Raw genomic sequence first — 23,399 nt, 5'->3', positions numbered from 1 at the left:
ATCTTTGAGGTGGCGTCGAATGCGCCGCTCAATCAAAGGCGTTAGCACAGACGAGTCGTTTCAAAGAGAGCAAGCAGAGGAGTGCTTCCAATGCCGTGAGGACCTAAACTCAAGTTTGAGTGCAAAGTTAGAACGTGAACGGAGAAGGAGAATACCTTGCACTCGCTTTCATTAGTGCCTCAGTACTCGGCTTGGTTTTTGATGTTGAATGAAAAAAAAATAATAACAACCTTTCTACTATGTGTGGGCATGACTCAAGGGAGCCAACGGAGACCGCGTTTCACGTCGTGTGTTTCGAACGTCCTGATCGCTTCATCGTAGCCCTTGGAATGTTCGACGGCTACGCTTGGGGTGTGCACACGGTCGCGTTGGGTGACTTTGTTTGCCTGCATAACACGATCGATTACATTATGTGCTGTCACGGGACAGCGATGTGCTGTCGCGTGATAGCGAACACTGAGGCATAATAGCAGCCAGGCGGCTTATTAGCTTTCGCTGCTGCAACAGGACATTGCTGCTGTTATAGACATGCTTAATGGTGAATTCTGGGCTATAGAAGAGACATCAAACAATGGAAAAGAACTCGATATAGTAATGCGGTATGAGCATGTTTGCTAACGCGCGTGGGGTTCTGTGGTCTTGGCTGTGTTCTGGCTTTTCTGCGTGGTTCGCTAACACTCTAGTGTGCGCCACTGGCGCAGACGTGACACTAAAACTCGCTACCACGCGTTGGCGGCGTACGCAATCGTGGTTTGATGATGCTGATGATGATGATGATGATCATGATGATGATTGTTATGATGATGCATGAAATCTGCACAGTGTGTCTCGGCCTTTCTGCGTATTCTTTTTTTTGTATGTGGTTTTTTGGTTTGCTGACACGTTTTACCATCACCGCAAGAATGTAACGGGTTACTAGTGCCTGCCGAACTTGTTGGGTCATCATGGCTGCCTCACACCACCCTACTAGTCATACACACACGCGCGACACCGTCGTTCATCTGTCCATAGTGTTTTGGCCTTGCTGCTGCGATGTCCCTTTCTTTGCTGTAGCCAAGCCTTGCCGTGATGTAGCACTTCTTGGTGCATAGCTACATTGTTTGTTCTTTGTGTTTCTTTTGTTTGTGCATTTAGCTCATAGACCAATGTGGTCGGATGCGTGTGCAGTTGTATGTCTCTATCCGCAGTTCTTGCGATGCCTTCCTTGCAGCGGTCACCACCGTAGCTCTGGACACGCTTTGCCCGTAGCCTAGCTCTCCAGCGTACCCGCCTGTCGTTATTTTAGGCTTTAGTTGTCAGCTTAAAATCTTCCTCTCGATGTAGAAACAGGATGTGACGTCATGACATCACCGCAAGAGGAACCGAGAGGACGAATAAATTCAATTTCTGTACAAAGAGTCTTGAGTGAACCATGGTTGAGATCATGTATTGTTTCGGTATTCTATGAGCTGTTTATTTTATTCCCTGCCAAATTCTAACACTGCAATACTTGCCGCATTTGTGGCGTGCTACTTTTCAGCATCTTTCCGAACTTGCATTTGTTGACTCATCCTGACATAGCAAGAAAGAGACAGAAATGTGGCTAGGTGGCACGCAGTTCCTCACGTGCTACTCCTGCAGGTCCAGTTTTTTAAAGGTCCTTATTGGCGACGTTTTCGCCAGTGTGCGACGCGAAAGCTAAACGCGAGCCTCAGAGATCGGGGGATCCCCGGGTGACAGTGGGCGTACGTCCGCTTCCTTGATTTCGCTCAAAAGTTCAGGGGGCGTCGTTCGCGGGATTGTTGCCATGTGCCAATGTGCGGGACTTCCGTCAGTGATGTGCGTATCATAGTTGAACGATGCAGCAAGGATATGTAAGATGGTTACTTTCAAAACGAAGAGAAATTTGACGACTTTAGTATCCGCCTAGTGTCAAGAGACGGCTTCAGCAAAGCTGAATGCCTTCTACCAGCCTTAGACGCAGTAGTTACTGAAAACGCATAGACATTGAAATCAGCTTGCTTGGGACAGCTTCTGATGACGAGTGGCTGGATTTCACTTATTTGCCGGCGTAAACGTGTTTACAGCAACATAAACAGTCCAAGAATAATTCTCTAATTTTTATTTTTGAGAGTCGTCCAAAACAAGAACAATGAAGTGTTACAAGCGTTAAGCCACAGTCAGCGATTGTGACGTCGTAAGCATTTTTAACTCTCGGCAGGAGGATACAGCTCGCAAGCACGAGGCAAGCACGTGGTCTCAACCGTGTTTGTGTGAAAAAGAAAAGAAAGAGAGGGAGAGGAGAGTGTAATTGAAGCAAGCGTTTCTTTTGTCTGTGTGTGTTGTGTGCTTGACTTGCTCATTTGCAGATCGTGAAACAGAAACTGTCGGCCGATGCTGGCGCAGCCGCGCGCATGCGCATTGCTTACCTCGAGCAACCAGGCACTCTCGAAGCCAGGGACATCACCGGCACAGCCGTCGACAAAGTGCGTATACGACACACATGACACATGAGCGACAAACGTCGGAAAGAATAATAGCGTTACATGAGTGACCGCTGAGTGTGTCGATCGATGCGGTGATCTCTGTTGTGTCCAGCGAGCAGTTCAACGGCCCGTCTCGCAACCGAGCCGCGTAGCAATGCGCGTTCGCTGCAGCGCGCTGTTCGCGCTCGGTTTACTCGACAAATCCGGCACACTGCGGACTCTGGAGGCCCCCGCAATGCGCACCGGCGACGTCTCGGCGGCTGTGTCTCGCCCTGCCGCTGAGTCGCGGATTCGACTGCCTGCAACGGTGGCCGCATTTCATTGGGAGCGGAATGCAAAAAGTATCAGCCGCCGGCTGAACTATTACGTTGCGGCCAGCATATTTGTCCATGTCTTTTCGTTCTTTTCACTAACACAAATAATAAAAATAAACAATTGATCATGTACTTATATTTAGGTGCACGTTCTAAAACAACCTAACGTGGTCAAAATTAATTGGAGGCCTTCCGTTATGGCGTGTTTCACAGTCCGTGTTGTACTTTGGGACATTAAGCCCTGTCATTTCCTTGTCAGTCAGGCGCTCTGTCAGTCTCCCACAACATTGCCGTACTTCCTTGACGGGTGTCACTGAGGCCAGAAAATTGTTGAATGTTCGCAATATTTTGTTTTAAAGTCGCTAATATTGTCGCTAGAGCCGTCGAGCGAATTTCAGATAACGTAGTCGTTTTGGAGCATTTTAATATAAGCTAAGATGGCACAAATCATTTACCGAAGCTTTCCTCATTTGTCTGTAGCGTCGGTGTTGGGGAGGACTATACAAGTAAGTTTACCGGCAAGTTCTATATAGGGCTGTTATTATACTAATATAGGTAACAATGGTTAAATGGCTAATAAAGCTGAAATCTTTCGTGCACCTTCATATTGCAACGTCATAAATCCACGACGATTAAAGAAGAACGGCTAACGTGATATTTAGCACGATAATTAAGAAACTTGGGCCACATTATTCCACATAGTCTTCTCGTTAACTGGCTGATGGCAACTGCGTAATCTCGATGTGCGTTAGACACACCGTAATTTCGCCCTCTTTATTTCCCCCCGAAAGCAGCGTCGATTTGTCTAACATTCGTGAGAGACAGGAGCGATGTGTGCACTTTCGTGTGAACGAGCCTAGCCGCTCCGATTTGTACGTCTTAATAACTGTCGATCTCTCTGATTATGCTTACACTGCGTTTTAAATCTCATCAAAGATCTTGTTGCAATTAGTTTATGTAAATTAGGTTTACTGCTTCGGTTTCAAACGTTCTCCACTCTGGCGTATACTGATAGCGATAACTGCGCAATCCGCAGCGTTAAAGACCTCTCAAATCGGTTTTGCATATATATATATTATGCGCATGGCGGTGGCAGCCGTAGTTTTCATCGTTGTCACAGAGATCATGCTCCGTACAGCAAATGTGGGTTTTTACTCCTAGGTATAATAAATTGCGTGGTAGAAAGCAATTTTCGAAGCAACTTTTCTAACTTCCAAGTCACTAAAATATCGCCAGTTGCTGGGTCGTGTCGGTAAAAAGTCGCCGGTCACCTATAAAAATGTTTCTCGCTGAACATACAAGAAAGTTTCTAAATCTAGCGACAGAATCACTAAAATGGCAATACTGGCCTCCCATTGTTCGAGCACTACAGAGTTTCCAAACACGCAAGTTGACCTGTGCTGGAAACAGGCGCCGCAGTGTAGTGATAAGGAAGCACCGCTCTCGAGGTGAATGAATGAATTCCGGCGTTCAACGTGCCAAAACCACGATGTGATTACGAGGCTCGCTGTAGTGGGGGACTCCGGATTATTTTTTTCCCGGATTAACGGGCGTTTCTTGCATTTCGCCCCCACGGAAATTAATGCAGCCGCCGCGGCCGGTAGTCGATTTCGCGACCTCGTGCTTAGCAGCGCAACACCAAAGCCGCTAAGCCACCACGGCGGGTTCCAAAAATCACTCCTTGACCCTGTATATAAATACTGGATGTATCTTATATTTTCGAAGGTCCAAATTAAAAAAAAAGATTGTCTGTAGCAGATAGCACAATTCTAACCCTTTATCTAAATTACTCGATGAGGCGGCCATTGGTCCTGCTAGAAATCAAAGAACCTAATTGCCCTAACGCAATTTTGTTTAATTGTTTTACGGCACATATTTAAATATACGAATTATAGCCGGCGAGTGCACAAGGGGTATCCACTAGGAACGAATTATGTGGATGGCGCCAGTTTCGATATAAGAATGTTCAATGTTTGCGGGGAAATGCATTTGCGTTCCAGTTACTTTTTTTTTTAAGTAAACGCTGTTTTATGTATTGAAGCACAATAGTAACTGGAACACCAATGCATTTCATCGCAAACTTTGAAAATTAATATCTCGAAACTGGTGCAGTCCAGAGAATTCGTTCCAAGCTTTGCGAGCTGACCGGCTATAATTCGTAGGCTTAAATATGTGCCTAATATAATTAAATAAAATGTTATTTGGAGTAATTAAATTATTAATTAGGCACTTTGATTTCTCGTAGAAGTAATGGCCGCCTCGCCGCGTAATTTAAATCGGGGGCTAGAATTGTGCTATCTGCCATGCATTTAAAAATTTTGCGCCTTCCAAAAGAAAAGAGCACCCGGCAAGTATAGCCCTGCGGATGCAGAACCGCTTCGCGGTCGTTAGCCCCTCCGCGCTCGAAGCCGTCTTTGTGAGAAACAAAACGTGCGGAACAAGCACCCGATTTTGCGTCCAAAACGGAAGCATTTGCCGTGACAAAGGCCCAGCTGCCCCGAGAGGACTGTGGTGCGTTTCTGGTTTTTAATAATGTACAATCGCGGCAATTCGGAATGAATATACGGGTGTCGCAATTATGTTTGAGGTCGGCGTGTTTTTCACTACCAGGTGCTGGCCGACCAGACACCAAATTATAGACTGGCACGACGCCCGCCTCTGTGGTGGCTTTGCGGTTTCGCCCACTTTGCGGTTTCGTCAAATATTGACAGGGAGAGTCGGTATTTTTTACGCGTTGACAGTCGTTCCTGTTAACTGTTAGCGCCTAACTAACGCACCCTGTAACGGCCAGACACTGCAGTTTTTTATCGAGAATAAATTAGAACTGCTTGTTCGCTTTTATTTCTGGCCACGGGGAGTACAACTGCCCACACTTAAAAAAAAGAACAATGAGGTTTTTTTCTTTTCATTTCTTTTTTTTTTTTACTTAAAGTCCATTTAGTATATTGTAGGTAATTAATTACTGGTTGGTTTGCTGAGCCGTCTAGAACCAAGGAGCGGGGACAAACTCACTCCACCGTATCAAAAACGCTGTTGTTGGTTATGCGCCAAGTCTGCCTCGCTTAAGTCAGAATTTTTGAGGTATCAAACTCAGCCTAGCATACGCGATAGGTTGGGCATTATAGTGATAAGCTTCAAAGTGCGCGTGCTTGCCGTTTCTTTCGTGACAGAAGTAAATAAAAATAAAAAGAAGAGCAGAACGCCGACCAAGAAGGAATGGTTGGTAAGATGTAGACGGAAAACAGGTAAACCTGGTACACCTAAAAGGCAAGCTCAAGAAGGAAATGCTTCCTGGCGCGGTATACACAATGCCCATCGCAAGTGGCGGCTACATTACCACGACGGGTGCGGCAATATTGAAAGGCGCCTGACACAACAGGTGAATGATGTCAAAAAGAATAATACGCCGCGGAACGCTTGCTAGCTCCTAATGATGAGATTGACTGAGGGAAGGCTTCCGTATTGGCCGAGTAAATCAACTCCATATCAACCACGATCTGGTTATGAGGCACGCCGTAAGCGTTTTAATTTTGACCACCTGCGCCTACTTGACGTCCGAGTAAATTTAACTGCGCGAGCGTTTGTGCCAGTCGTCGAGGTCCGAGCCCGCCGGGCTGCGCTGCGGGTGCGGCGGTGGCAGTGTTTCGCCGGCACGCGGTGGGTGGGACAGACTCGGTGCGACCAGGAATCCTTAGCTAGGCTTCCACCCCGGGGCACGTGGAAATCGTTTTTCTCGGCAACCATTTGACGAGTTTTGCAGCATTTGAAGGAAAACTTCAAAAGAATAATGACTGATGGAAGTGTATATCTGATTTAGGACGGCCATTATTTCATGAAAAGTGTTGAAAATCGCAAATATCTTCAAACTTACCAATATTGTGGCAATTTTCGTAAACTAATTCAGGCACTAAATCGAAATTCCACTTCAAAAAGTCCCTAAAATTTAGGTTTCTCTCACAAATTCAACAAGTTTCATTAAAATCGGCGCAGGGGTTATCTCAATCAACAATGCATTTCCACGTTTTACGTGTATTTGAATAAGCGTCATTGTAGTTGCGCCTCAGCAAAATTTTCGTCGTAAGACGAAGCTTTTACTTTGCATGTCATATATAAATGCGAGGGAACGGAGACGTTGTTTTTCTAGGCAACCACTTCACCATTTTATGTTTGCTGCATTTACAAGAAGTAAATATGCAGTGCCTGAAGCAAACTTTTTTCTTTATAACATTTCAAATTTATTTAGAAACATTGCTTAAACTCGCAAAATTCGAGAATAGCACAACTATCATGTTTACAACTCTGTAACTCAACAATGAAGAAGAGATTTCACAATTCTGTGAATTGCACTTAATAACGCATCTAAAGCGGGCAAAATTGGTCTACCATACACCGCTTCGAACTATACCGCTAATTTGTAAGTCGGGCTTTTGCAACACCATCGTAAACGTCGTAAGACTTTCAGGTAATATGTAAATTTAGATGCAGTGGTGGTCCAACTGCGCTATTTGCACCATTTTGCTACAATTCGACTTGCCTGCGCCCATGCACTCAAGTGTCATTTGTGCCAACTGCGCAAGTACGGTATTTTCGCGTTTTCACCTCAATACAATGTTTTCAGCAGGGTTATGCAACTACTTTCAACGACCGATTTTCCGGACGTCCGATTTTTCGGACGTGCCCGATCATTCGAACGCCTTCGCGGCACCGCCACGGTACACCATAGAGTCATTGTCTGAAATTTCGGATGCAAATGCCGTTCGCCGTCCTATTCTCCGCACTTTTCGCCATGACCGCTGGTCCAAAACGGCATTGATCGATGCCAACTCCGCCGCCATTTTGATGACGACGTTCGACTTCGACGTTCGCTACCGAGCTTCTTGCGGTTCGGTGCTGTGTTTTTCATTAAAATAATTCGCCGCTGTTAGCAATGGCATCGAGCCCGCCTTTATAATCCTCGCAAATGGCTTCGAAACTCGGAAAGCACGACGCGTTGCATAATGTCGGTTCCCGAAAGTTAGCTTCGCCTCGATATAGCAGTGTTAGACGGTGAAGCATACGCGAATTACAGCGGTGAAGCATATCAAGAGTAGGAAGCGGCAATTGTCACGGGACACAGTATGCATTCCTTAATTATACACGCGTGCACCCGCCGCCTCCTGTCACAGTACGAGCACCGATACGCGTGACAATTGTACTGGCAGGCCTTCAAAACTATTTCGGACGTGCCTGTGGCAACTTAAGCCTTTGGGGGCAGTAAAAGGTAGTCCTTCGAAGGGTCAGTCGGGTATTAGCGACAAAAGTTTTACGCCAAATCAACTCGTGTCTATTCGCAGAGGCCACAGGACACACGGGATGCCAACAAACCGCATCGCAACGAAAGCCAGTGTACGGAATGGCACGAACGTTGTTCCCCAACGCCATCAACATCTTTGCGACACACCGCACGGAGACATCGCCGTTCATAGAGGCAGAGTGTCTCTTATCGGGCTTCTAGCATTGTTATTGAGCGTAATACACATTTTTGTCTAGTGCGGTACAGCATATCAAAGCACATCTGTCATTTGGAATGCACATAAGACATTTGCCATCACTCTTTGTCCTGTGCCTTACGGCGCAAAATGTCCTAGCTCATTTGTAATTTTATGTCTGTCTTGCGCCCAGGCGCATATCCTTGTTCTCGTTAGGCTCCAAAATTTTATGTAATTCTTTACAAAATAAAGTTTTTTACCTACCCAAACAGATATGCTTGCAACATACCGTGCATGGTATACCTTCCGTGGGAAGGCTAGCTTTACTGGCCGCTGTTAGCTTTGCGTCTTGCTTCACTCTTGAGCAGCACTTACCGACTGCACAGTATTCCCCTAAATGGCTGCAGATAACTGCTGTACTACTCCAATTGTTCCAAAAAGACAAATTTTACTGCGCCTGAACTGCTCCAAAATGCTGGTGTGGCCGCTGCTGAACTGCTTCAGAACGACATTTTTCCTGCTTAAAAATTGTTCCAAATACTAAACAGGCTGGACCACCACTGGGATATCAAGTTTGTGCACTTTAGATGCTCTCGCAACTGAAGTTTGCAATAACAGAGTCGCGATATCTGTTTTTCAGCTCAGTCGCGGCTTTTTAAACTTCGTGCTTCTTTTATTTTGCGTCATTCTTGTAGAATTACCTATTTATTTATTTATTTATTTATTTATTTATTTATTTATTTATTTATTTATTTATTTATTTATTTACAATACATTTCCGGGCCATTGAAGAGCTTTGAGTAAGGGGGGCAGCAGTAATTACATGACAGAAAAATAGCAAAGTGCAACATCGTTACACAATAGTAACACGCAACGAATTCGAGTTATCACGGAATGTTTCACTATTAGGGATGGATCTGTAAATATAAGATTTCTGTAAAGGATTTCAGGACCCGAGTCGAAATTCGGTTTTATTTCTGCGTTCAGATAGGTGGCACCGGAGTTGGCCCCGAACTAAAGTTTCCTCCTAAGCGTTTCGATCAGTTTATGTTCTTTTAACAAGGCTTTTTATACAGAAGTCTTTGTACAGAAGTCGAAACATCTAAAACTGATGAACGACATCTCTTTTTTGGTCGGCGTCCTCCTTTCCCTGGAGACATCAATTTGAAGGGCGATTGCCTGCATCGCCGCAAGAGGCGAATGGGCCCGCTCGATCCACTGTGTAAGGTAGCATCTTACAGAAAAGCGCGTCGTGGTACACCCGAGCAAATATGCTCCGGCATTATGCAATGCTGTAATACCCTGCCCTACCAATAAGGTAAAGCGCGAGTTTGCCTTTTGTGTGGGCAGACACTACTTACAGTAAATAAACTATTGCCCAGGCATAGATAAATGGGTAGTTTAACTGATTGAGTTAACGAGATAAAGAAAAAAATGTCACACACAAAAAAAGTTTACAATCTTTGGGACGTGTCCTGTCCACAAACAATAGCTGCCTTATGTCTTGCTCGCGTTTTCTTTCTTGAATACTCTGCGTCGCTACTTCCTTGTCAAGAATGCCGTGTCACGATCACAGCGGACATACCGTTCATGACTTGGAAGTTCCGGGCACTCAGCGTTGAACAAAGGAAAGGTACGCAACATATAGATGACGATTATTGTTTGCGGACAAGATACGCACCATGACGTGCAAGCTTTCTTTAAAGCGGCGATCCGGTATGAATGCGACATGAACAGTTTAAGCGTTAGTAACCTGTGAACGGTCGAGTTCCCCCTCGTTACGCTATTGATGTCGCCGCGCTGTCGTAGCCAATATTTCGCGTTTGGTGTAACGCGGGCCTTTTGTTAAAAGGAGGAGACGACTAGTCGGGACCAGTACGTAGGCGTAACCGCAGTGAAATGCACATGCAGCCATCATTATAAACCGAGAATGTGTCCAGCGTAAACATATTTTAATATATTGGGGCAAGTACACGAATTAAAGAGGTGTTCCACTGCAGATCTTATTCTGGGCACGAAATATCCTTAAAGCACTGCAGTTTCGTTGAAGCTCGAAACACCGAAAGCAGTTTGGAGGCAAAATTGATTACTCCTCCTGTTCTTTATCCCAATCGCTGTTTGGGTGTCCGATATAAGCTAGTACGATAACATCGTAGCTAAATGGCCAGACCTTCGTGTAGCTGTTCTCGCTGCTTATACATCTCCGTCGACTATCACTCTCTCGCATGTTCATAAGAACCAGTGGTTGCCAAATGCACGAAAAACAAGAGGGTACGTTTTTAATGGTACAGTCACGACGTACAGTACAGCGTTCTGCTGTTACCGAGAATGATTGCATTAGAAAAAGCCGTGCAATACATGGCAAGAAAGCAGGCAGTGCGCGGGGAGTCCCTCAAGGCAGATGAGGGGACGGATGAGAATGTAGAGGGAACCGAGTCAATCGGCACACAATGTGATGTCGATGCTAGGCTGGAGAAAATGAAAGCGTTCCAGGAACAGCTTGTCATACAAGTTGAAGAGCTCAAAATGAGCTAAATAGTGAGTGTGATGCATGTAAGGTAGTGGAAAAAAGACTTGAAGCAGCCGAGGAAAAGCTGAACAGGGCCGCCATTGTGAACCAGAATCGTCATGACAATGGAACACAGTCCACCGACGTGACCGGAGATGGAGTGCCAGCAAAGTACGTGGAATGCGTAAAACGCAGTGAAGGGTTAGCTGAAAAGAGCAGCACGAACCTTGAGGCCGCCACGCGGAAAAATCAGGAACGCATGGGTCAGTGCCACTTGTCAAGTCTGAATCACGCGGAAAATGACAAAGTGAAGCAGGGAGAGGTAGGAGTGAGTGAAATGGTGATTATCGCCGGTGACTCAACCCGGGTGGGTGCCCAGAAGCAATTGTGGAGAGAGTGAAAGGCGATAAAAGAGTGGCGGTAGGGACATTTCCGGGGCGGACGCTGGGTTCTGTCATGAAGCGAGCAAAAGCAAAGCTCGCGGCAAATGCCCCCGCGCGCAACCTTGTCATATTAGCAGGTTGGCTAAATGACGTCCTAAACAGGAAAGGGACAGGACTAGCCCAGCGCTTGGCGAAGGGGGTGGACGAATTGCGCGAGCTATCCCCTCAGGTGCAGATCGTGGTGTGCACGGTGCCGGTGGTGCCTGTGCGTGACAGTCACATTCAAAGAGCAGTAGTGGCTGCTAATGAGGCGATATGGCAAATGAGCCGAGAGAAAGGCTTCGAGGTTGTCGAAGTAAAAAGGGAAGTGAGAAGGTGTGGTGGTTTTTAACGAGACGGGATCCACATCAATTACAGGCTTGCACGACAAGTGGGATTGCGACTTCCTGGTCGCGCTGTTGCTTTTTTAAGGGGCCCACGGGCGCTCAGGAGGCCAGAGTAGGCAGTAATGAAGAACATCGCGGTCAATGACAGAAAAAGGAGGAAAGCAATAAAGAGAGCTCGCCATACAATAGGCTACGTAAACATGCAGGGCGGCAGAAGAAAGGAAAAGTGGGCAGAAATTGAGGAGCAGTTAAATAAAGAAAAAAATAGGGGTGTATGCGGTTGCAGAAACGCACCTTAGAGAATCGGAAGAGCCGCCAGTGATTGGGAATTGTTTGGGAAGGGTGCAAGTCAGAAACAAAGGGAGGGGGAGTCGGAATGCTCATCCATCAGGGAGCCAAATGGAGGAGGAGGAAAGAACTTTATTGGGTCCTGAGGAACCCCTTCCCACCCACTCTTGGTTTAGTGGTCGGCAGGGGTCGCGGGCCGCACCCACGTTGGGACGGGAAGCCCGTGAGCCTCCGCCCTTTCGTGAGCCCTCTGGACGGCCCGGAGCTGGGTCTGGTGGTCGTCGCTTCGCAGGGCGTCCATCCAGTCTTCTTCTTTGCTGAACACGGTGCCGCTTAACGCGGAGCATTGCCAAAGCATGTGCGATAGCGAGCAGTACGATTCGCCGCAATCCGGACATTGCGGCTCTACGTCCGATGAATAAAGGCTCATTCTGCCTCTCGAGGGGAACGACCTTGTTTGCAACATTCTGAATATAGATGACTGTGGTCTAGTAAGTTTAGCGTGGAGGAGCGGGAAGGTCCTCCTCGACAGCTGATAATGCGTTGTTATTTCGTTGAAGGTGAGCAGCGGGTCTCGGTGCTCCCCTCCCTCCCCGCCACTTCGCTCGCCACGATCGCCGCGGTGCGTGAGTCCTCGCGCGCGTCCGTGTGCCAGCTCGTTGGCGTTGGGAAAGTCGGGGTGCACGTCGGCCCCCATGTGGGCTGGGAACCATTTGAGGACGTGATGACCCGCGGCTCCCGCACTGCCGAGGATGGCCGCCGCTTTCCGCGATATCGAGCCCGAGGCGAATGCTCTGGCCACCGATCGCGAATCTGTGTATACGTAAGGACGTTCGGGGTCCCTCATTGCCATGGCTATTGCCACCTGCTCGGCCACCTCGGACGTTACCCCCTTGAACGATGCTGCGTTGATGATCGTGCCATCCCAGCGTATCGAGACGGCCGCGTACCGGTCGCTGCGCCCGTACTGGGCCGCGTCTACAAACGCCGCCAGTCCCGGACAGCTGGCGGTTGATTTCAGTAGTGCTCGGGCCCTCGCCCTTCGGCGCCCCTCGTTGAATTGCGGGTGGACGTTTCTCGGAAGCAGTTCTACCTTGAAAGTGCCCCTGACCGCCGCGCTGAGCGCGACGCTGCGTGCGGTGCACTCTGCCTCGGCATTTATCCCTGCTTCTTCTAGGATGCGTCTGCCGGCCCTGGTGGTCGACAGCCGCACGACCTGTGCCTTGGTCTGTGCTTCGATTATTTCTGCTAGCGAATTGTGGACCCCTAGCCGATCGAGCCGCTCCGTGCTTGTACTGATCGGAAGACCTAGCACCCTCTTGATGCTCTTGCGCAACAGTGTGTCTATCTTGGCCGCGTCTCTCTTGGTCCATTTTAGCGCCGAGGCTACGTAATTGACGTGACTCATGAGGAAGGCGTGGTAAAGTCTGATGAGATTGCTCTCGCTGAGCCCTTCCCTGCGGTTGGTCACCCTGAGGATCAGCCGGAGCATGTTCTCCGTATGGAAAAGAGTAAATTCCAAATGTCAAGAGCATCTTTGGTTATCAGGTACAATGAGTGACAAAAAGCTTGGTTGGGCGTTAAGTATTTGTGGACCGAAAATAATTGCACTGAGAAGAATAAAGAGTTAGTGGAATGTATAAGCGCTGATATTAAGGGTTTCGGGAATGGTGCTGAAATTATCCTATTAGGTGGCATGAATGCCCACATACAGGATCTAGATGGCTATACCGACAACAACGGGTAGTCAATGCTAGACTTTAGTGAGCAACATAACCTCGTTATCGTGAATACAGGACCTAAGTTTGAATGGGAGATTACGTGGGGAGTGGGAAACCGGCGATCAACCACTGATGTCAGAATGAATTCATGATAAGTTGAGAGAAATGGTCATTGATGAGGAAAGGTATAGCAGCATAGGGAGTGACCATAAACGCATCATTTTCAAAATGGGATATGTAGTTGAGAAAGAGAGCAAGGAGTGCAAAATGACCAGTCCAAATTTTAACGCTGAACAAATAACAAATACAGTCACTAGAGTCGAGGAACAATTTGGCAAATGGCCAAATAAAGAGTGAGAATATAGTGAGCTTCTAAGTGTAATAACGACAGAAATACGGAAAGCGAAACAACATGTTCGTTGGAAAGGAAAAAAAGCGAAAGGCTGGTGGAACAGGGAGATACGAGAAGCGATCGGCGAACGACAGAAAGCATCCCGAGAGCACAGGCAGGCAAAGAAGGTGCAGTTGCCGCATGATGAAGTAGCCAGTAAATGGGAAGTATACCGGGAGAAAAAGTCTATGGTTCAAGTACTGGTGCAAGTAAAATTAAAATGTGAAAGTGAACGTTGGTTGTCAGAAATACGTGAGAAAAAGAAGGCCGCACCTAGAATATGTTGGAACCACATAAGATTATTAGGCAGGAGGTCAACAACAATACAACAACATATCCAAGACGAAGATGAAAACAGACCGGAAAGAGAAGCGGCAATAAATTACATCCGAAAAATAACAGCCGAATCTATCCAAGGCAATGACGAAGTTGTAGTTGAAAAAATAAAGAGCATGAAAGAGACCCAGGTGGGAAAGGAGCTGGTGCTGACAAATTTCAACTGGAAGAAAGCCGAAGAGAAAATTCCTAAGCGCACTGCTACAGGTCTAGACGAGGTTCCTGTTGGGCTGATAAATGAACTAGGGCCAAAAAGTATAGAAGCTCTGGTAAAAGCAGTGGAAAAAACTTTTAAAGATAGACGAATACCAGACAGTTGGCGACAAAGTAGAATGAATTTAATTTATAAGGGTAAGAGGGAGAAAGATAGAATTCATTCGTATAGACCGTTGACGATTACATTGGTAATATACAGGCTAGCAATGCATGCAACCAAATTAAAGCTGCAATCATGGACAGAGAATAATGGCATTTTGGGAGAACTTCAGAATGACTTCAGAGTAGGTAGGCGTTTAGATAACTTATTTGTTCACAAAGGACCATACTATCTGCTCGTGCTGGAAATCGTCGAACTTTATCACAGTGCCGAGTTAAGTGGCCACGTGATCACCTTTCAATGGGTGCCTAGCCATTGTGGTGTTTTTGGTAATGAACTCGCTGACAGTGAGGCAAGATCGGCCTCCTCTTCCTCTGATGAAGTACGGATTGCCTACTCGCGACCTGACACCAACTCCATGATCAAGGCACTCATGCAGGACCTTACAAAGGCTTACAGAGCCCACTCTGATAACATTCACAGACGTCTACATATGATTGACCCAGACGGTAAATTCTGTTTGCCCCCGAAGCTTACACGGAGCAAAACATCATTGCTACACAGGATTCGGCTCGGCGTTGCTTTCACCCGTCGCTACGCACACCTCATCGGCCAATCGAACAGCCCTGATTGTGTACACTGCCAGATGCCCGAAACACTGCAACACGTACTGTGCGACTGCCCAGCATATATGCTGGAGCGAAGGACGTTAGACAGTTTCTTAGCCAGTGTTGGCAGGCAACTACTGTCGGAGGAAGCTATCCTCGGCCCATGGCCTGACACTGCAATTTCAATGCGTGCAACAAAAGTATTGTTGGAGTTTCTGCAGGACACCAAGCTCGACGAGCGGCTCTAGCGAGGCAACTGTCTCATGTACATAAGCACTCACCACTTCTCTTATCATCATCATCCATTCCAATACTTTCACTCCCCTTCCCTCTTCCCCAGTGCAGAGTAGCAGCCTAGAGCGCACTAGCTCAGGTCGACCTCTCTGTCTTTCCTATCAATAAATTCTATTCATTAATATTATTTGTTCTTACTCAGGGTTTCGAAATATCAAAAGTTGAAAGCAGACCGTTATATGTGGCCTTTTTAGACACTACAGGAGCCTATGACAACGTAGACCGAAACATTTTGTGGAATATTCTGGAAGGAGAAGGTTTAGGTGGCGATTGCCTACAGCTTTTGAGAGAGGTTTACCTAGAAAATACCGTTTGCGCTGAATAGGAAGGGATGAGGAGCGATGAGAAAGATGGTATCAACAAGGGACTGAGGCAGGGGTGCCCTTTATCCCCGCTGCTGTTTATGATGTACATGGTGTGAGGATGGAGAGGGCGCTAGAAGGAAGTAATATCGGCTTTAATCTCTCATACAAACAGGCGGGTACAGTAGTAGAGCAGCAGCTTCCAAGTTTATTTTAGGCGGACGACATTGTGTTGCTAGCTAAAAGCGAAATGATTCGCAACGTCTGGCTAATATCTGTGGACAGGAAGGCAAAAATTTTTTAGTGTTAGAAAATCAGGTGTTATGGTAGTCAATGAAAACAGCGAACAGACAGTGGCAATACAGGGCCAAGAAATACCTCGGGGAAGAGAATATAAATACCTTGGTATATGAATAAACGAAGGCAATAGATATTTGGAAACACAGGAAAAAACAATAACAGTGAAGGGGAAGAGAAATGCAGCCATAATGGAAGCACAAAGCGCTATGTGGACACAATAGGTACAAGGTGCTCCGAGGTATGTGGAAAGGTGTAATGATTCCAGGACTTAGTTTTGGAAATGCGGTTGTTTGCTTTAAATCAGGGGTACAATCAGGACTCGATAGGAACCAAAGGTAAGTGGGACGCCTCGCAGTGGGCGCTCACGGGAAGACTACGAATGAAGCTGTGCAGGGTGATATGGGCTAAACTAGGGCTGGACTAGTGAGGGAAGTTCGCAGTAAAATTGAGTCTGAAGAATGACTGAGGAATCTGGAAGAAAGTAAATGGGCTGGGAGAGTGTTGAGGTATCTGTACATGAAAAACATTGATTCACAATGGAGGAAAATAACTAGGAAGCTTACCAGCAAGTATGCGGCCTGTAGGGTGGGCAACACAGCAACAAAGAACGTCAAGCAGGAAGTCAGAGAGGCTGAAATAATCTCATGGGTGGTGGAAATGGAAAAGAAACCTGCCATGAGTAACTACTTAAGAGGAAAAAACTAAATCAGGAAAGAAACCATTTATGATAACTCAAATGGGAAGCTCATTACTTTTCGAAGCGAGATCGGGATGCCTTAGAACACGTACCTATAAAGTGAGATAAAAGAAGGAAGAAGAAGCATGTGCTTGGCTGCGGTAAAGCTAGGGAAACTATGGAGCATGTTTTATTGGAATGTGAAGACGTCTGCCCAGCGGTAGATTTAGGCAGCACTGGCCGCCTTGAAGCCCTTGGGTTCAGCGAGAGCAGTGGAAAAGTAAACATGTCCGCAATAGAGATTAGTAATAGGCGATTGGACGATTGGTGGAAGAAAAACTAAGGAAACAACAAAAAGCGGAGACGTACAAAAACAAAGTTCTCAATAGGGGATCAGAAAATTTGGTTGTGGGAGTTCATAGTGTTTCTTTTTCTTGTTTAACCTAGGTAGGACGTGAGACAGTATAATAGCAAGAGCTTGGTGGCGCAACCCACCGGCCTGTTCCTAAAGGGGACGCTCATAACATCCATCCAACGCAGAGGAACTTCGCGCGGGCATTGCTTCATCGGTGCCTGCACGTGCGCCGACTTGGAGGCGTGTGCTCGCGCTCACGGCACGCGTCGGCGTGAAATTCGGCCAAGCGTGCAGCGGTAGAACGTTCATATGCGCCTTCGTTTGAAAGCTCTGCATTTTTGGCGAATAATGATTGAGCCAGAAAGCGAAAGCGGAACTTTGCTGAGTTTATACTGAGCACGTCGTCTGCTATCGGGAAAGGGCAGCCAGAAGGCGCTCAATGGCGGCGCGGTCACGTGTTGAAAGATGGCAGCGTCCATGCAGCGTAGCTGTAGGCGGTCTATAGATAACCCGCACTCTTTCCGTTAAATGATAGTAGTTTGTCCTAAACAATGCTAATTTCAATCCCCAAGTAATGTGAGGCCTATATTTTTCGTCGTTCTGGCGTAAAATTTATATGTGCCAACAATAGATTTGAGCAAGTCCAGGTGTCATATTACAGCGTGTATAACATGACGCTGAATGCTGACGTGTATTGCCGCTCCTAAAAGTCTTGGTACCGTCGATGCTACCTTTAGAGCTAACAAAAAGTGACCAAACATAGAACTCTGCGCGGCTCTTTTCGGTATTTAAAAAGTATTGTACTGGTTCTATACAAAACATCGAAATTGACATTATACCAAGGTTACCGTGCCCTTGGGTGCTGCCTACATAGCTATTAATCCAGACTAAAGAAGGAAGAACGCCCGCAAATATTAGCAAGGTGCCTCGAGCGGCCAGTTGTGCGGCAATTTTGCGTGCATTCGCGGGCTTCTTTCACGCTCGGAAAAGCACTTTTATGTAGCACGTATTGAGCGACAGAAAGCTGCATCGGAAATTTTCCGTGTTCCTCTACAATTTTCTCCTTGACACTTTTAATCTAATTATAATATTTGAAAAGTTAACTAAATAATGAAGGCTAATGAGTATCTCCAAGCAACGGCAAGCAACATTACCTTGCTTGAGCCCAGATACGGGGCACGCGCATGTTTTTAAATCTTGGTGCATGGTAGTTGGGACACCCTGTATATCTGGCGAGGCAACGGCAATGGATACCAAACGGAGGAAGAAGCCAAGGAAAGCTTCGCCTAAAATAAAAAAAGAAAGACACTCACAGAAATATGAACGAGCACAACAGGGGTATGGGCGGTACGAGGTGCTCACTCGCTATTCGGTGTGCGTAGTTTCGGCGTAAGAAGTATAGTCAACATAGCACTTCTCTCGTTCCTACGCTAGACAGTTGCGTTCCTTTCCATCGTTAATTCTTGTCGATTCGCTCAAGGGATGTATTCTGCGACGATCGCTTTCGGAGATACTATCGCCTTGACCACGCCTTCGCCATCGGCGCGCGCTGATTGGCTGTTTTATCAAAACCGGAAAATAAATAGCGCCATCTGGTAGTTCCGGCCTACGTCAGTTTTACGTTAGGGTGTCGTTGGGTGCTCCCAACATATACTGAATAAACGAACACGCCTTTTCGAGTTTAGTTGATGAAGTGTACTAGAGACAAGAGAAATGGTAGTTTATAGTACTTCACGGCGGTTTACACGTTGTGTTTCGCGGCGATGTTTGTTGAATATCGATGGCCTAGCGCATCGTGTTGCTTCGTGTAGGTGAGACGTTTTGGTCGCAGTGTCTCGACGCAGCTGACAGCGGCACTGCGAAAAACGTGTTGCTCGCGTGGTTCCTCGCTTGCTGGCGGGAACGACGTGCCCGCTCCAGACCCCTTCGTCATGACGGGGGAAGCTTTTCGGTGGCACTTGCGGTGTCGCTTTATAATATCTTCAAGAATGTGTTTCGCAATCGCGTGAGTTGTGGCACAGTTTAACAACAAACTAAAACATTTGACACTTTCTTTTGCAATTTATTTTACCTAAAGCGGCCGTGGTCAGCCCTACAGTCAGCGCGCAGAAGCCGCTGGAAAGCAACGCATGGCCGAGCCGCTCCCGCGGTGCGCTCTCGTGCCGCGAAGCGTTCGAAAGCGCGTGTGTCCAGTGCGCGCCGACGCCGCGGGTAAACAACCGCTCGCATTGTTCAGCGTGCCTGTCGCCGAACGTGATCGTCGCAGAATGCGTCCCGAACTTTCACCACCTCCGTCCGCTGACCAGTGTTAAGAGGGTGGCTTCGCTCGAGGCCGACTCAGATGCCACCTATGCAAATACATGCAAATCGCAGAAACGATTTTGTGAGACAACCGCAGGACCAATTTGAATGAAAGTTATTGCATTTGAGAAAATTAAATTCTAGCAACTGTATAGGCAGCAGAATCTTGATTTAGGGCCTCGAATTTTCCACAAGAATTGGCGGAACTCGGCAAGCTTAAAAATAATAGAAGCACAACGTTTACAAATCCGTAACTCTGCAGCAAGAACGGATATCACAGTTCTGTAAACTGCATATCCTAAATTATTTATAGCGGACAAATGCGATATAGGAGTTTATAGCTTACGTTAAACTGTCACCATGCTTGCGAGGGTTTTCCAAAAGTCCTACTAACAAGTTAGTGGTATACTTCAGAGCGGTGTATAATACGCGAGTCTTGCACACTTTAGTTGCATTATTAGATGAAGTTGCGTTAATGAGGTGTAGTTGGATACAAAGTTCTTTTCGGTATAAAGGCGTCGGCGAAATATGTTCGTTTTGCAAGAGGACACACCAACATTTAGGCAGTGGTCAAAGCTAGAGAACACACAGCTATAGGAGGTGTTGGCAGCAGCGCATATCTCAGAGCTCTGTGAAAATAACAAAACTTAATGCAACAGGCATGACCGAATGTATTTTCGACGGGATGACAGGTCGAGAAGATTTGGTGCTTATTTCGTGACGCTATTAAATCGGACATAGCTACACAAAGTAAAGCAACCAGCACGATTGTGAACACTTTGGGTAGCATATTTATTAACTAATAATAACTCAAACATAATCTAGCTTTAAACGAACGAGTGTTTTATAGCGGGCCAGTTTCGCCATACTAATTGGAATGTACGACTGGCTTTGTTCGTCTTACACTCAATTCGTATACATACCGCGAATAGTAATCGGTAGCATGGAGGCCAAGGTGCTTGTAGGAATTAACAGGATGTAATCTATTGCCATTAAGGAAATAGAAACTTGTGTTAGAAGTGCTGGGACGAAGAGTTACATTTATTACTATACAGATCCTTGCACAACTCATTGCACTAGTAAAGAATACTGCAAACGTCGTTTTGTAGTTGAAGAAAATCATGAGGCCCTGATATTTCGCAGTAACCTGCGCAATCATCGGCAAATAGTCTAATCGAAAAAAATGTGAACTCAGCCTCATTAGTCGTCAATGTAAACAAGGAAAGCAAAATGACCAGAAGGAACAGTTGTGGCTCCTTGGATGTTACAGCTGAAAACACGAAATTCCTAGCGACTACGTATTGTTAACTGTCTTGAAGAAAGACAGGGCATTGTCAGTTTACTCTTCTCTGCGTGCCTTTTTTTTTTGCGCTTGTATGATCAGACAATTGCCACGTAGTAGTGACTTTAAAGAACACAGTAGCAATACTACTGTGTTCTTTAAACACGTGTCGCAATTAAAGAGGTGCCAAGAGTCATTATTCGGATCGGAGTCATAATCATCAGGACTACGGGCAAATCATTTTCACCTAGATGTGTCATTCTGTTGAGGAAAATGGCTAGAATCGAATACAAGTTCAGCGAAAAAAAGATGCGACACTTATCACACGACCAGTTTTGTAGACCATCGGACAATAACGAAGTCGCTGTGGTTAGTCTACAAGTTTGCTCCTTTAACGAAGCATCTAATCTCCCGAGCTCCCACTTGATCTGTATGCGCGCAAGTTTTAAGGCGGAAGCCTTAGGTCTTAGGTATGTATGTTTCAAAGTCGCGTTGTGAGGTACAGAAAATCGGAGCGCTCGTGCCACTGCTCGCGCGTTCATCGTTGTCTTCTTCCATGTCGCTGCCACATCGGTGCCGCTAACCATGCCGAAAAAAGAATAGTTAATGTAGAAGTAATTAAGGCACTCAAACCCACGACCTGTGGTGGAAGTCGAACCCTCGACCTTTGGTGGGTATCCAACCCACGACCTTTGGTGCGAATGAGGGCGAAGTTAATTAAAGCACAATTAATTAATATATGGTTAATTAACGCACTCGAACTCACGACCTATGGTTTAATTAGGGCGACGTTGATTAATACAGTGTTAATGTAGCTTTAATTAAGTCACTCGAACCTACGACCTTTAGTGGGAGAAAACAAGCAATAAAAAGTAAAAACGCATTTGAACGAGAATGTCAATTAATTTAATAGATGTCTCTTGAGGCTTTCGCCTTCACCCTCTTTGACGTATACTAAAGTGACTGATTTTCTTTTTCGTTTCTATGCAAGCTGCGCACTCTTGTCTTCGTCCTGTATAGCCGCATGCCGGCGGCGAACAGGCAACTCTGCTTGTTCCGGGTTAGAGACGAACGTAAATGAGCGCGCCCACATTTGGGGCTTCTACGTCAAACCTGCTCAGGTGAAGGATGGCGCAGTGTAAACAGCGACGAATTCGGAGGGACGCCATGGCTTGTCGTTCGCTCTACAACCAAGCGTGTGTAATTCCCGCGGCATATACGTTCAATCCTCTCAATCAAACTTAGCGTTGGCAAACAGCGCCGCCCAATATAAGCGAGCCTTGTTCGTCTGTTCCTGTCCCTCTTCGTCGTCTGCACGTCTCTCGCTACACTCGGTAATTAGTTTCAGTTTGATGCACCCCGCCGGCCGAGGCGGTTGGGTTATCCTCTGGAAACAGCCGAGGGCGAGCCGCCATTCGAGCAACACGAGCAGCAACAGCTCCCGGAGCATGTCGTCGTCGTCCGTTGCCGGTCGGCGCACCGCCGCCATCTCCTTAGCGTACGCGCACCGCCGTCCGAAATGAGATTTCCCCGGGCTCCCCCGTTTCTTCGCAATCAAGTTTCCGTCTACCTCGGCGCTCGGGCGGCGGCCGCCGCCGCCACGTTAGACGTAGCCGTCTCCTCCCTCTTCTTTGTCCCCCTTGTCGGTAGTATGCACAGGCCGACGAACGACAGAGCGTCCCGAACGCTTCGCTCTTTCTCGGACGGTCGAATGTCATCTCATCCTGCCAGCGCCACGGCGGGGCGCGTGGTCCTCTATTAAGGCAGGCCGATGTTACGTGCCCTTCCTCGCTTGCGCGCGTGCGTCTGTGCGTCGCCGCTGCAGAACGGCGATAGTAGCGGCGGCGAACGCGGGCGGCGGTTGGCTGACGTTGCGCGGAACGGACGCTGTTTCCTGGCGCGGAGATCCCTGGAAGAAAAGGCCTAAAAGCGACTGATGGGACGGGGACATTGGGACTAACCTATAGCGTGTATGTCGAGCGTGTAAAATATACTGCCGTATATTTCTTGCCGAAACCGTGCAGCGTTATGGACGCCCAAGACTCCGATACAACGCGTTGCTCCACGACTTCGTGCGCGCCTTTACACCTACATATCACCGTCTGCTGTCGTGAACATTGAACAGACGACGCTCCATCTACGTGGCGTGTCATTCCGTGTGTGCGCTGGGCGGTATGAATGGACAGGGAACAAACTCTGTGAAACGTTGGCAATGTTTACTTTTTTTGGCGTGCTCTGCTGACCGCGTCAAAGCGTCTCGCAGCTTCGACATCCCTGCACACTTTTAGGACGAGGAGAGTATGACCTGCGCGTCTCTTCCTAATGAAAAAGCGTGAAGATTGGCGGGCGTGTGGCCGGCGCTTTCGTAGCCGCACAGCCATGGTATATGTATACACGCGCGTTCAGTGTATACTTTGCCCTACGCCGCGCGCCTGGGTGTTGGCGGTTCTCTATCTGCGCATTGTCTCGTTTATAGCTCTACCGCTAAGGCCGGGAGTTTGTCGTGTTATTTTCTCCAGGGCGCGGCAGCAGGCTTGCACGTCGCGAGGTCTAGCATGACGAGGCGAGCGCGGTGCGCCGTCCTTGCGCGGCGGTTTTTTTATGCGCGCAAACACGGCGCACACTGCAGAGCTGCCAAACGATGTAGCAGACGACGGCAACGCCCTGCGCCGCACCGTCGTCTGCATCAAAAGTGAGAAAGCGC

At 47.2% G+C, this 23,399-nt stretch overlaps 1 protein-coding gene across 11 annotated transcripts in view; it reads left to right on the top strand.

Annotated features, from left to right (window-relative positions):
- Window positions 1-23,399, top strand: part of LOC142589543 (RNA binding protein fox-1 homolog 1-like) — a 555,879-nt gene that overhangs the window by 423,689 nt on the left and 108,791 nt on the right. For 10 of the 11 annotated variants that reach the window (XM_075700978.1, XM_075700980.1, XM_075700986.1 and 7 more), the window contains one exon: window positions 2,349-2,465. The exons of the other annotated variant lie outside the window; for it this stretch is intronic. In XM_075700978.1, coding sequence (XP_075557093.1) covers window positions 2,349-2,465 — 117 coding nt within the window. The remainder of the gene's footprint in view (window positions 1-2,348; window positions 2,466-23,399) is intronic. 11 annotated transcript variants of the gene reach the window in all.

The sequence above is a fragment of the Dermacentor variabilis genome, chromosome 8, assembly GCF_050947875.1.
Source record: "Dermacentor variabilis isolate Ectoservices chromosome 8, ASM5094787v1, whole genome shotgun sequence".
Taxonomy (NCBI): Eukaryota; Metazoa; Arthropoda; class Arachnida; order Ixodida; family Ixodidae; genus Dermacentor; species Dermacentor variabilis.
This window is presented reverse-complemented; position numbering and strand designations above follow the sequence as displayed.